Below are 13,718 nucleotides of genomic sequence, written 5' to 3'. Positions count from 1 at the left end.
ATTGCGTATACGTGCTAAAAGAAAATTAATGGACTCCTATACCCATCACGCCGAGCAACCTGAAGTAGTAGCAGGATGCCTTCATCTAAAGAGTGTTTTCGGTGTTATAATCAGTCAAAAATTACAGTTTCACCAAGATGACAATTTCCTATTGGAGGAAATCGACAATAAAGGCATTTTCGATCTCACTTATGAGCCCCTCATGAGGAGCACTTCTGAAAGCACGTACATACCTATCTATGAAATCTTGGAATACGGTTTCAGTTCGCAAACAAAAGCCACCACTATCAAGTGCTCAAGGGGGTAAAAGAGCTCCCCTCTCATCAGATCGATAAAATCCTATAAATTTTGCAAAAGAGCGAAACAGTAGTGGAGAGATAGGACGAGGACGTATGATGGTCATGGGAAGGCTTCACACAGTCCCTAGAAAAACGCTTGGCAATTTCCCATACGAGATCTTGAAGGACCTCTACAAGACCTAGGCATTCAAGTAAAAATTCAAGCAGATATACGTATTCGGCACAAAGAATCCATCCCTTCATTTTTGACCGAGCTAATATAGGCCAACATCTACACTGTTGAGGAGTTGAAGACTTTCCAACTATAGTTCTTCTCTAAAAAGCCATAGGACTTTGCCACTCTGATGTTCCTGAACAGGGTGATATCCATCTACAGCGATGAGTAGCTGAGATAGGCAAGTGGATCAAGGAATACACTGACACTTTGTCTAGGGTTATTTCTCTCTTCAACAACCGGGCCTCTAATATTGAAAAATAGCCAATTTCACGGATATTGAACTTGACCAATGATTTGGGCTTTGAGATTAAGAGGGCCATTTTCGATAAAGAAATGGATGAAAGAAAGGCATAGGTTTTGTTTGATTATGAATAGCTGGAACGGACGCCAGTCATATCCAAAAATAAAAAGGAATCTTCCTGTCCGCCTTCTAGTCCTTGAAGAACAAACCGGACAGTTTTTGGCTATCGGCCTTCAGGATAAAGTTCGTCAACTAAAACGGAAGATAGGAGAGTGGTTTCGGAGACGGGGTCAGAAGGGAATGGTTCACTCTCCTTTCCAAAGATATGGCCAACTAAACACTGCGCTTTTCAAGCGGACGTAGAAAAATTACTATTTCTTCAATCCTCTCTCGTCAGTCAATCCGAGACACTTGCAATACTTCGAGTTCATCGGCAAATTGTTCGGATACTCTTTGACTAAGGGGTCAATTATGGTCAGTCCCAGTTTCTCAATCATCCTGTACAAAATGATGCTGGGGGAGGAGGTTACGATCGACGATATCTTGAACTAGACTGAGGACGAAAAGAAATTCGTCATGTCGATTGAGACCATGATCGAATAGGTGAAGACGCAGGAAGAGTACGAATCATGTGGGGTCTCTATCCCATTCGTTTACGAAACTTACAGCATCCTCAAGGACAGCAAGGTGCAGAACAACTAATTTTTGGAGATGAAATAGCCAGTCATAAAGTAGCTGCAGGAGAAAGAATAGGAGAGGAAGAAATTGCCGGAAAAGGTGAACGTGATCAAAGTGAAATAAACCCACGAGTTGAAGCCAGGAGGCGCCAACATCTTCGTCACTTTCCACACCATGAGGGAGTTCCTCGAGCTCTTCAAGAGGAAGATATACGAACTGACTGTCGATTCCATCAAGAGGCAGTTCGACGCCTTCATGTCGGGCTTCAAGAGGATCGTTCGGCCCAAACTAATCTCCAGGTTCACTGCCAAGGAGTTGAAGCTGCTGGTTGAAGGAGTGAATACAGTGGACATCGACGATCTGCAGAGGTACACAATAGCCGATGGGATCGACCCCACCACGGCTTCTCTGCTTTGGAGCACGCTCAAGGGGCTATCGATGGAGGAAAGAGGCATGTTCATGTGGTTCTGGATATCTTCGGACAAGATGGCGGCGGAGGGGGCGAAGGTGATGGGGCTGAGCCTCAGCAAGTCCAAGGACGCCAATTTCCTGGCCCATACCTGCGCGAAGAACCTGGAGGTACCGCGGTGCCAAACTAAGGAGCAAATGGAGACTGCAGTTACTGTGGTATTGAACATCATCAAGCTTGGCCAGGCCATCATCGAAGATGGCAGGAGTGACCATTGTGATACGCCCATTTATTATAATAACTCTCTTATATGCAATCATACAATCCAATCCATTGGATACCCTCCAATGCGTATGATCCCCCCCCCCCCCCCCCCGATGATATCCTCTCGTGACACGTGAGATTTCTTTGGATTGCAAATATAATTTGAAATGAGTTATTCTCCATCATTATTATTCGAGAAGCGTCACCTTTTTTACGACTAGCCTCGTCCCTTCTGCAACGGCCTCCTCGAGATCTGCAAGCTCTTCGACGGGCTCTTCCTGGGCAACCTCCACGCAGGCCGAGTACCCATTCTCTAAAATAGGAGCCTGAGTTTCTCACCAATAACAAAATTACACTCATCGTCAATTTGGACCCCTAGGATTTCCACGCCCATCACCTCAAGTACACCACAGTTATGACCTACGATTTCGGTGACCGGCGAGGTACGCTGGAGCCTACTTGGCCATTTCCTATCTTTTGGAAATCGTTGCCGCTATCTAGCATTGCCTGCCGGCAAGCACGAGGGGGTGGTGATCATCAGCAGGAAGATAGAGAGCAAGGTGATAGCGTTTTCCTCTATTTATCTGATGATCAAATACCGTTGGAATTCTCAGGAGGCATTCGCATACATTTCCCAAAGATTTCCCTAGGCGCACCTCGTCCCTTCCTACTGGAGGATCGTCGATAATTTCGGCTCGCACAAAGAGAGGGGGAAGCTTTCAGAGGCCTTCGAGTCTGAGTAGACGCAGGAGGAGAAGATCCTGATTACGAATACCCTCCAAAATTCCAGGACAATCAATATGCCCAATTTCCACGGGCTTACCTTCCAAAAGATAGACCCCACTCTCGCGCAGGCGATCGGTAACGAATCCCCGAAATCAAAGCGGGTTAAATTCAAAAGATAAATATAGATTATAAATGCCTCCCCTGTCTCTCCGTCGCAGGCGCAGAGGATACACAGCTCCATATCCAAGTAGACCGAGAAGGAGAGCAAGCTGAGCAGGGTCGAGCAGAAATTGAGGAAATTTATCAAGGAGAAATGCAAACTGACGAGACGGCTCCGCAATCAATATGAAACCCGTCCCCATGGAGGAGCCAATGACGATATGGTCTTCGTCAAATCTAAGATATATCATGCCGGGCGCCGAGGAAGAGAGCAAACTCCAAAACAGAAGAATCCCCCTTCCCTCCTAAGAAGTAATAGCAAAGCTCCGAGAAGACTGCGGACAATAACGACCTGCTGATCTTCGAGTTCAAGTAGTAAGATTCCCTCTTCAAAAAATCATCCCAGCCTCTGAGAATGGCGCTGGACCTCAACGTAAAATCGGCGTAGCATCCCTAGCCGCATGACGGTTTCCTCGACCTGCAGTCGCAGCGGCGGGACAAGGCCTACATCCTGCACAACAACAAGCGCTACAAGGTGCCCAAGAAGTGCTACACCGAAGAGTCGATGATCAGCAACTACCTGGAAAACGACAAACCGCGCCGCATGCACCAGAAGACAGAACCTGACCCCCACCCGCCCAGCCACTCCGCCAACATGTTCAAGATCTCCAAGTCTAGCAAGACCAGCTCCAAAAAATTGAAAGTCAATGCGTCGGTCCTCAAGACCTTGGGCAAGGAGTCCGAGAAATGCATGAAGGTCAACGAGGGCGTGCTGGAGGGCCAGGACGAGGTGTGCTTTGGGAGCAAGGCAGCGGAGGAGATGATGAACTGCAGTCACCACAAGATCATAACTTCAACTTGAATGTCCAGATAGAGAACATCAACGTGATCCGATAGAAGAGCCTGAGGGAGCCTTCGAATAGAAGCGTCCCAAGATGTTCCCGCGACCGCATTACTCTAAAAAGTTCTCCAAGATAGTCTCCAGCGCGCTCCACCCCGAATGATTTTTATATTTTTGCATTCATGATCAATAATTAGCATTGATGGTGGTGGATGACTGGATTAATGATAAATAATTCAAATCAAAGCTGGAAGCATTGGCCAGCGAGCTAATCCACAGTCACGTAGCCATCCTTGCAGGTGATGCAGTATGATGGATCTGATGTGCAGGTCAGGCATGGAGAATTGCATGAAGAAGCAGAGGAGGGAGAGGAGGGAGGTGGGGAAGGAGGGGGATTTTGGGGTGATGAGGATTGGGGAGGTTGTTGTTCTTGTTGGCTTTGTTGGTTGCTGGAGTCTGTTGGATTTGGAGCACTGGCAGCATCTCCCTTTGCGGTTGGAATATAGCTTATAATCATTTGGCTATTGTTCGGATCTTGCACGCAAAGCCCCCTGAAGAGAGTATACCCAGTATCGCACTCGGTGCAAGTGCCATTCGTGAAAAACTGAGGCAGGCCGGCCCCATGGTGAGGCACTCCCCATTCGAGATATACTGCCGTTTTTGGCAGACCAGGCTGGCGGCGGGGGCGTCCGAGGGCGCTGCTCCGATGCTGTTGGCGATTCCGCTGGGGATGCAGTAGCCTGGATCAGCAATTTCCATCTTAGCACTGTTCGCAGGAGGCATCCGGTTTGTAGCTGCTGCAGAGGGCGATGGAGGGGTGGCAGGCCCCGTTGATGTTGACCTCGTAGGACTGGCAGGCGACTGGGGGCGAGGAGAGGGTGACTTGTCCTCCGGCGGAGGGGACGCAGAGATCCTCCTGGAGGGCGTAGCCTTGTATGCAGACGCTGCAGTGTTCTGGGAGGCGCAGACGGCGCATCCATTCAGGAGGGAGGAGCACCACTGGCAGGCCAATCCTCCGTTGTGGATGGTGAGGTAGGCTTGGTCGTGGCAGACGGTGCAAATGGATTGAGACATGCAGACTGCGCATGCTGGGTCGCACTGGACGCACTGATTTCCATCGTAGTAGTTCCCGGAGTCGCAATTTTGCGCGAGGGAGATTGCGAGGAGGAGGGAGAGGAGGAGGCAACTTCCTGCCTGCATTGTGATCCGCCGATAATTAGTTACTAGTCTATCATCCAACCTCCACTAAACACGCTGTCAAATAACTGTAGATTATATTACGGGGGAAAATAAAACTAAAATTCCCGTTACTGCCTCCTGCGTTTTTGTGGGCGTACTCATACGTTCTGAATAATTTGAGTAGTAACTATATAATGGGCTGTTGTCTATCTAAAAAAACAAAGAAACCGCACTCCCCGAAGAAGACCAAAAAGGAATCGATAGTCCAAATCCCCGCTGACGACTCACGGCCGCAGATGTAGCAGGCGAAGATGTGGCTGAAGTAGAGTCCTAAAAAATAGGAGCGGATATAAGAGCCAGTGATGAGGATTGAAAGCCCGCCGCCTGCGCCCTCCAAACGGCGACAGCTCCTCAAGGAGTTGTTCAAATAGGCCCGGGAGAAACATCCAAAATCCAGCAAAATAACACAAGCTGCATATCCAAAAAATGGAAACAATGGACTCCGCATGCGAGAACTCCGAAGAGAAGATCCGCAATATTGCCTCCTGGAGGAGGCGATCAAAGAGATGATCAAAAACAACAAAGAGGAACTCACCTGTTGCGGATCTGCACCGAGCAGTACGACTAGACTCGTCTTCCGATGATGGTGTGCATGAACCAGCACACCTACTGCAGGAGTGCCTGCGGGACCTGTGGAATAAGGGATACAACGGTGCCCGCTCGACCAGAGTCCCTACGATATCGATACCATCCAAAAGAATAGATTGTTCTATCCATCGTCAACAAAATGCCCCAGAAGTGATATTTTTACAGTCGTCATCCACATCATTGGCTCTTATCATCCAGAATAACCTCACTAGTGCTGCGTCAGGTCTTCAGCATGTGGTTTGCTCTTGGCTAGCGAGGACATTCGTCGATGTGCAGGGCCTTTCCTTCGATTATGGCATCGGCGATGTCGGTAATCTTGGCGATTTTGACCTTGAAGGCCTTTTCCCGACAGAGGAAGCAGTAGATCCTGATCCTATCCTTAGGGGTTCATCGCAAGTGGGACACTGCATTTGCTGCGCATTGTCCTCGAAGCAGGAAACGTGGAAGTGTGCTGGCAAGGGGTGGTGAGCATGGAGCCGTAGGTATGGCAAATCCCGCATTTGGTGTCCTCGTAGACGGCCTTCCGCCACTTCACGTTGAAGCGGATTAAAATAAAGGGATCGCCCTTGTCGCAGCAGCGCAACCGCTTTACAACAAAAAATATCACCGCTGCAGCAGAAGGAGGCAATTATGCTCAAAGCTGCGTAGATGGGGGAGTACCGATGGTGAGGTTGGTCACATTTGTTGCATTTTTCTATTCTGCTTTTTGATTGTATTACTTGCACTATTTTTCATCGAAGCGGTCGGAGCCACAGCACAGCCGATAGCAGCTGGGCTCATCCTCCTGGAAGGCGGTCTCGGAGAGGCATTCCCCGGCCCTCACGAACCGGTCGCACTTCCTCAATACACAGGACTTGAGCTGGACGTAGTTGAAGCAGAAGAGAAAGGTGAGGTCGCAGCGCGTGAACGTGGAGGTGTAATTAGACTAGTAGCAGCCGTTGGGTAGATCTTCGGAGGATCCCAGGAGCAGTACGCTGGCGAGGCAGAGTATGGCTGCGGGATGCATCGAATATAACAATATCAGCTATAACTATCATCAGCCTGCCGGCCGCTCACCGCTCCTCGTGGAGCAGCTCTCGAAGACCGACTTGCCGAAGTTCTGCAGGAGGGAGAGCTCCTGCTCGTGGTCGCTCTGACGCCATCTCGGCTACCCTGCGTGCACTGACCGCTTTAGCTCGCTCTAGCCGCCGAACAGCCCTAGATCCTTTGCTACCAGTTGTTGCGCTAGAATAGCGACTATAGTTCTCCTAAAGGCCCTACTTCCCCTAGGCTTACTTTTCCTCTGGGGAGGACAGAGGAAACTTCCCATGTCCCACTGTTCGTGTGGTCTTGGGTGGGTTTGCGGTTGGGGGGTGAAGCAGGCGAAAAGATCGCGGTTGGTGACCCTGTGGGTGGGTTTGTGGTGGCGCTATCCTCTCGGTTTGAACTGGAGCAGCTATGATTTTTGCATCTTCTCAGGCGGGGACTAGATGGGGATTTACTGGGCCGAGAGGAAGTGGTGATCGTTCAAGTCTTCTCTTGATTTGGAATCAGTCAGCGTCATCGTTCCGCTTCCGTATACATCCGCTCTGGTCTCTGCAGATTTCTTCAAGGCTAAATGTCTGTTTTCCCTCCTGTTTACTCTCTTCCTTTTCCTTCATCTTTTCCTCTTGGTTCTTCTCTGCATGGTTTCCTTCTTGGCGATGGGGGTCATGGTTTCTCGCATGCTATTGATGAACCTGGGTGATCTGGTCATGGTGAGGCTGGGTTGGAACTTGTTATTTCCCCACTGGGTTTTATTTTCTGGCAGTTTGTCGCTTTTGAAGAAGGAGGGAATTGCGATTTTGTTCTACCTTGTATACTGCTAGATAAAACCCAGGGCCGAGGCAAAACTATTGCACTTCTGCAGGTCCTCGTAAAAGGCGCCCATGCTCTTACCCTTCGCTGTTTTTTATTCGAACATGACGGTAACCCTGCCCACGAAGGCCTGCTCGTCCATCCCTGCGGCCTGGCACCAATTTGATGATAGGTTCTCGTTGATCCACACCCTGCACTTATGGGCATGGTTCACGCCCACCATCTGCGGACTGATGGCGAAGGCTCCGAACCTCGCGAAGAGCCGTTCGCAGCCGATCAGCGTCTCCTTGAGCAGGTAGAGCACGCGGAACAGGGGCAGGTCGGCTAGCTGTGCCAGCAGCAATGGGATGCTCTCGCGCAGGATTTACAATTCGACGCGGTCCCCCGCGGATTGCAGGACTTGGCATGTGGTCACCCTCACTATGGGAAACTCCGTCCGATTGCGCCATTGGTAGTGGCGCAGTTGCTGGCCCAGGTCGGCTGTGCTCACGACTACCCGATCCCGGACAACCTACGCAGGTTCGAAGTCCTCTTCCCTGAGGAGTACTTTGCTGGAGGCGGAGTTGTAAAGTTGTTTTTCTGCGGGAGTCTGTCGGCTTCCTGCAAAAATTGGTGTGAATTTCATCAATTATTATTGGGGCGGCCGCACTGGAGCCAGATTAATATCCCCTTCCCCCCAAGCCAACGCAAAGATACAGGTAATTCCGACAGCACCGCCCCAGTAGTCAAGGATTACGATAATATTCCCCAGACCGGTCGATTGGTTATTTTCTCATATTTACCATTAAAAATCAGCCATGATCCTACTCCTTTCCTCCCCTTCCTTCCCCCCACTCTTCCCCACGCCCTCTCTGCCGGCATGGGTCGTATCATCCGAAATTGTAATTATTTATGAACCTGTTTGGAAAACTACAATCCGAGTACGAGCAGCTCTGGAAGTACATCATCCGTCCCTCGCGCACCCCTACTCCGAGGAGAGCATGGGTCCTCAGAACTTCCACCTGGAGGGCCAGGAGGTGGTCCGAAGGGACTTCTAGCTGACCAACTCCAGGGGATACACCTTTGCGGCATCGGTTTGGCTGCCCACCCTCTTCGACAAGTGCAACTGCGTGCTCTACCTTCACGGCAATAGCGGCAACCGGACGTAGGGGTACTTTTCTTTTCACCTAGGATGGAGTATCTGGGCAAATTGATCAAGCATAACTTGGCTCTCTGCACGTTTGATTTTAGTGGTTGCGGGAAGCCGAAGGCGAGTATGTCACTCTGGGTTACTACTAGCAGGAGGATTTGCGGCTCGTGACGGAATATTGCGGAAAATGGAGGATATAAACCACTTGGCGCTCTGGGGACGATCCATGGGCGCAGTCACCTCGATGCTTTACCTTGCCAAGACCATAGACATCAAGGCTGCCGTCTTCGACAGTCCTTTCAAGAGCCTAAAAACCCTTGTATAGGATTTAGCGAAGAAAAACTCGAAAATTCCTTCATTTGTGTTGGCAGGTGCAATCAAGATCATATCCCGGACAGTGAAGACAAGGCTGGGTTCAGTATCTACAATATAAACCCGCTGAAGTACAGCGTCCCTGGGTTGTACTGTCCTGCTTTCTTTATCGTTGCGCTGGATGACTAGATCGTGCCGCCAGAGCATACCAAAGAGCTTTACGCTGCTTATGGTGGAGAGGATAAGACGATCAAAATGGTCAAAGGGTATGTGGTTTATTAATGAAGGAAACATAATGACTCGAGGCCTTAGGATTGCGTGAATGAGGCTGTTTGCTTCCTCCTTAACGGTTCGGCCATGATTGGAAGGAGGGACTTAAGAAACAGCAGAAAAAAGAATTTGATTTCTTCGAAATGGAAAAATTGCAGGAGCAGTAGAGAGAAGAACAGAGGAAGGAAGAGGTTAACTTCTTCGAAGAGGCTTAGAAACAAGTGGAACAGCAACAGGAACAGGGTCAGCAAGTGTAAGAAAATATAAAAAAGGAGAATTTTCACTCTCAGGTCTGTTCTCCATCTTTTCCCGAGACAAAAAGAAAGAAAAATAGCCAAAACCATAAAAGAAATAACCGGTAAGAGACGGTTACGAGGACACCAGAGCCATCCTCTCGAAGAAAACAGCGGGAGACAGTACAAAGATGATCCAAAACGATAAAAAAATGCGACAATAATACGAGGACAGAATCAGAAAATAGATCATCCAGGCAGACCAACCATAGACTCTTCCATCAGAGTGGGTGATGTTCGTCATTTGATCACTTCCATATCCATACCACACATCCTTTTTCCCCAATCATTCCGTTTCTTTCCCCACCCCTCTTTCCCTCCTTCAGCCACATATGATAACAGTTTTATTGCATTATTTAATAACTATGAAGCAACTGTTTACCTTCAATTCTCAACAATTTAGCACAAACCTCAAAAAGCCGCAGCCCAAGCCCATCGCTCCTCTCTCGCAGGACCACCCCCCATTACCCGCATAGAAAAATGGAAACATCTTCAGATCAAAAAAACGCATGAAGAGATACTAGCAAATCCTCGAGATTGCCTCCCGAAACAAGCCAAAAGAGGACGGTGAGGGCAAACACATGCCCAAGAACCAGTTGAAGTCGTTCATTATGGGCCAGTTGAACCATATCAATCTGAATATCGCTCCTCTCACGATGAAACTAGTAGAAAAACCATAGGTGGATTGTTTCAAAGGAAGGAAACGCTGTCGCACTGAGACCAATAAGGAAGATAATATGTTGTTCACTTTCTATCCCAAGCAGAAACTTAGCCAATAGGAAAAGGAATCATTCAATACGCAATAGCCTCCCTCCAAGAAATTGGAAATCCGGTCTTTCTCTCTTAAAAATTCGCCGATTGTTGATTATCCCAATAGCAATAAGATCCTTCCGAGGGTGTTCAGGATGAAGACTGAAGGGGATAGTTGCCACTTCAAGCGAGCCAGTGACCTTTCTCTCGGTGATCACGAAGCCAGGATCGGCCATTTGGAGGATAGTCTTGCCCTTAAGGATTCCAACCGATAGCGGAAGCGCAATTTTTCCATAAAGAGTAGAAACCAAAACGATATCAGCATCAATATAGAAAAATTGCATAAACCTATCCTGCAAGCCTCAGCAAACACCACAGCCAGAAGGAGGAAGATAAGTCACTCCTTCCATGAGGTAAGGAGGCTCATTTTTCTATTTTTATGTGTATAAGAAGATATAAAGATCAGTATTCGTCGAACATTTCCTATAGGTCTTTTTATGTTAGTTTTCTATGCATTTAGTTGTTGTTAGACTCTCCTACTCCCTCTTGCTCCATGACTCGTTTGAGGTTGTTGAGTAATTTTTCCATTCTCTATTCGTTTAGATTCTAAAGTTCGCCCTTGCGGTAGCACTACCTTATGAACAGGTCCACTTCTCGCTTGTAGCCGATAAGGTAGTCGATTTTTTGGGTTTGGATTATGCTCTTTCGCTTCTCACGCTTCAGGCTTTACCGCAATTGAGAGACAAGCACACTCTCGTCTTTTTCGGTCTAGTTGGTGCCATGGTTCGATGCAGGGATGCTTTTACGTGTCTCGCCTTCACGTCTATCGTTGAGTAGAACGCTGAGGAGTGAAATTGGCCTGTTTTGTTTGGGATTTGGCTGGAGATTTATCGTTTTGTAGGGGGTGGTTTTTTGACGGGATCAGTAGCGAAGAGTTGGATGGCTTTGGGTTTTATGCTTTATATTGTTTTGAAGCACCCATCCGCCTATTTCCTTTCATTCTGTTCATAATTTGCATACAATTTTTCCACTCCTCTCCTCTGTTTCCGCAATATCTATATTTCCTTTTAGATCTCATCATCCTTATTATATTTCTCTTTGAGTTGCGCATACATTTTGAGTATTAGACTCTTCTTGGCGAGGACTTCTTCGATGAGTAGGCCTCTTTCTTCCTTGAGCAGGTTATTCTTGAAGGTGAGTTCTTTGATTTGTCGTTTCATTTCTTCATTCTCTGTCAATATGCTGCGGAGTGGTTGATGGCTGTTGTGATTTCTCTATGGATTTTCTAATAGCTCAAAGCTTGCATTCTCTTGTGCTGTTGAAGTTACTGTTCTGCGTGTTTGGTGATCGCTTGCACTCTTCTCTCCATGTGAAGTTATATCCACTATCTTTCCTACTGCATGTGTCGCTATACTTCATCTTGCGTCGCCTAGAAAAAGGAAAGCAACCTCTATCGGATGAGCTTGAGATCTGCGCTCAAAATGCTGCTGCTTTTTTATTTTAGACAAAAAGGAATCGACTATTGGATGATCCTCCGAAATTACTTTTACCTCTCGATCCCTCGCATCTGCAATTTGGAAACCTTCTTCTACAGATCCTCCCTTGCCTACTTTTCCTCCTCCAGCATGACCTGAGCTTGCTAGAGTGCCTTCCTGATACTGGTGCCTTTGGGATTGGCTTTGAATGCTAAATCGGGCTATAGGAGTGAGGACTTGGACTGCGAGAGATCCGATGAGATGACTTCCTGTCTCTTGGTTAATATTTTTCCTCGTTTTTTCTCGAAAGAAGCCCGCATATATTGAACTATCACTAAAATTATTAGGCTGTACGGATATGGATGGATAACTGTCATGATAGGTAGGCAATTATGGGATTAATCAACGCGTGAATGCCTCTATTCCGGTGATGGCTCTGCCGAGGATGAGAGCGTGGATGTCGTTGGTCCCCTCGTAGGTGTTGACTGTCTCCAGATTGATGGCGTGGCGCAAGACGTGATACTCCTCTGTGATGCCGTTTCCTCCCATCATTTCCCTGGCGTCTCTGGCGATCTGGATGGCCTTCATGCAATTGTTCCTCTTCAGCATCGATATCATCTCCACAGCCAAATTTCCACTCTCTTTCAGCCTGGCAACCTGGAGCACCGCCTGCTGACCCAAAGCGATGTCGGTATTCATTTGAGCCAGCTTGTGCTGGACCAGCTGGAAGGAGGCAAGGGGAACTCCGAACTGCTTGCGCTATAAGACGTATTTCCTTGCCTGGTGGAAGCAAACTCAGCTGCTCCGAGAACTCCCCAAGAGATGCCGAATCTGGCTGAGTTGAGGCAAGAGAATGGCCCCTTGAGGCCCTTTACTGTAGGGAATGCGTTGGAAAGGGGCACACGGACGTTGTCCATGGAGATATCACCGGTGATGGAGGCTCTAAGCGACAGTTTTCCTTTGATTTTGTTGGCAGTGAGGCCCTTCATGCCCTTCTCCAGGATGAACCCCCTGATGTCTCCTTTTCGTCCTTCGCCCACACCACGAACACATCGGCGATCGGCGAGTTGGTGATCCACATCTTGGATCCGTTCAGCACGTACTCATTGCCATCTAGCTTGGCTCTGGTGGTCATGGAGCCGGGGTCTGATCCGTGGTCAGGCTCAGTGAGGCCGAAGCATCCCACAAGCTCTCCCTTGATCAATCCTGGTAGATACTTTTCCTTGGCTTCTTTGGTGGCGAACTCGTTGATGGGGTGGATGACTAGTGAGCTTTGCACGCTCATGGCTGACCTATAGGCGCTGTCGATTCTCTCGATTTCCTTATTGATCAATCCGTATGAAACTTCGGATAGTCCTGCTCCTCCGTATTCGGTCAAGGTGCATCCTAGCAATCCATTCTCTCCCATGAGTTTGATCACCGACCGATCAAACTTTTCCTCTCTGTAATCTTCGAGTATCCTGGGCAGTAGGTGCGTTTGTGCGAACTGGTGGGCGGTATCAATGACGATGAGTTCGTCCTCGTTGAGGAGTGACTTGAAGTTGAGCGCATCGGTGAAATCGTATTTCTTGAAAGCTGCGTGGTAGGTGGGTCGCAGCATCACCTTTGGGCATGTGGCAGCCAAACGGGTAAGCATCAATATTATCTATAAATATAATCCGGTTTCAAGAGTTTAAGTGAACAGAAAAAGATAATCCATCAACCATCACATAATTGTTATCTTTTTATCTTGTCCAATTACATAATTCCCCCATTATCCCACCACAATTCCTCATCATTCCTCATCGATCCCTTTATTTCCCTTATTTCCCACCCTATACATCACAATTAAACAAATGGCAACCCAATGACTGCTTATTACACGTCATTTCTATATGCTAAAAATCATAAAAGTTACCCTCCTCCTCAATGATAAACATACCAAATGATGGGGTTGGGGTTGGGGTTGGGGTTGGGGTTGGGGTTGGGGTTGGGGTTGGGGTTGGGGTTGGG

General features: G+C 48.1%; 1 protein-coding gene across 1 annotated transcript; it reads right to left on the bottom strand.

Annotated features, from left to right (window-relative positions):
• Positions 1–12,128: 12,128 nt before the first annotated feature.
• Positions 12,129–13,326, bottom strand: LOC116245304 (uncharacterized). Its single transcript, XM_031616937.1, is given in 3 exon segments — positions 12,129–12,520; positions 12,523–12,750; positions 12,753–13,326. Coding segments are annotated over 3 exon segments (1,194 nt in total).
• Positions 13,327–13,718: the final 392 nt, after the last annotated feature.

This window comes from Nymphaea colorata, unplaced genomic scaffold (genome assembly GCF_008831285.2).
Source record: "Nymphaea colorata isolate Beijing-Zhang1983 unplaced genomic scaffold, ASM883128v2 scaffold0629, whole genome shotgun sequence".
Taxonomy (NCBI): Eukaryota; Viridiplantae; Streptophyta; class Magnoliopsida; order Nymphaeales; family Nymphaeaceae; genus Nymphaea; species Nymphaea colorata.
This window is presented reverse-complemented; position numbering and strand designations above follow the sequence as displayed.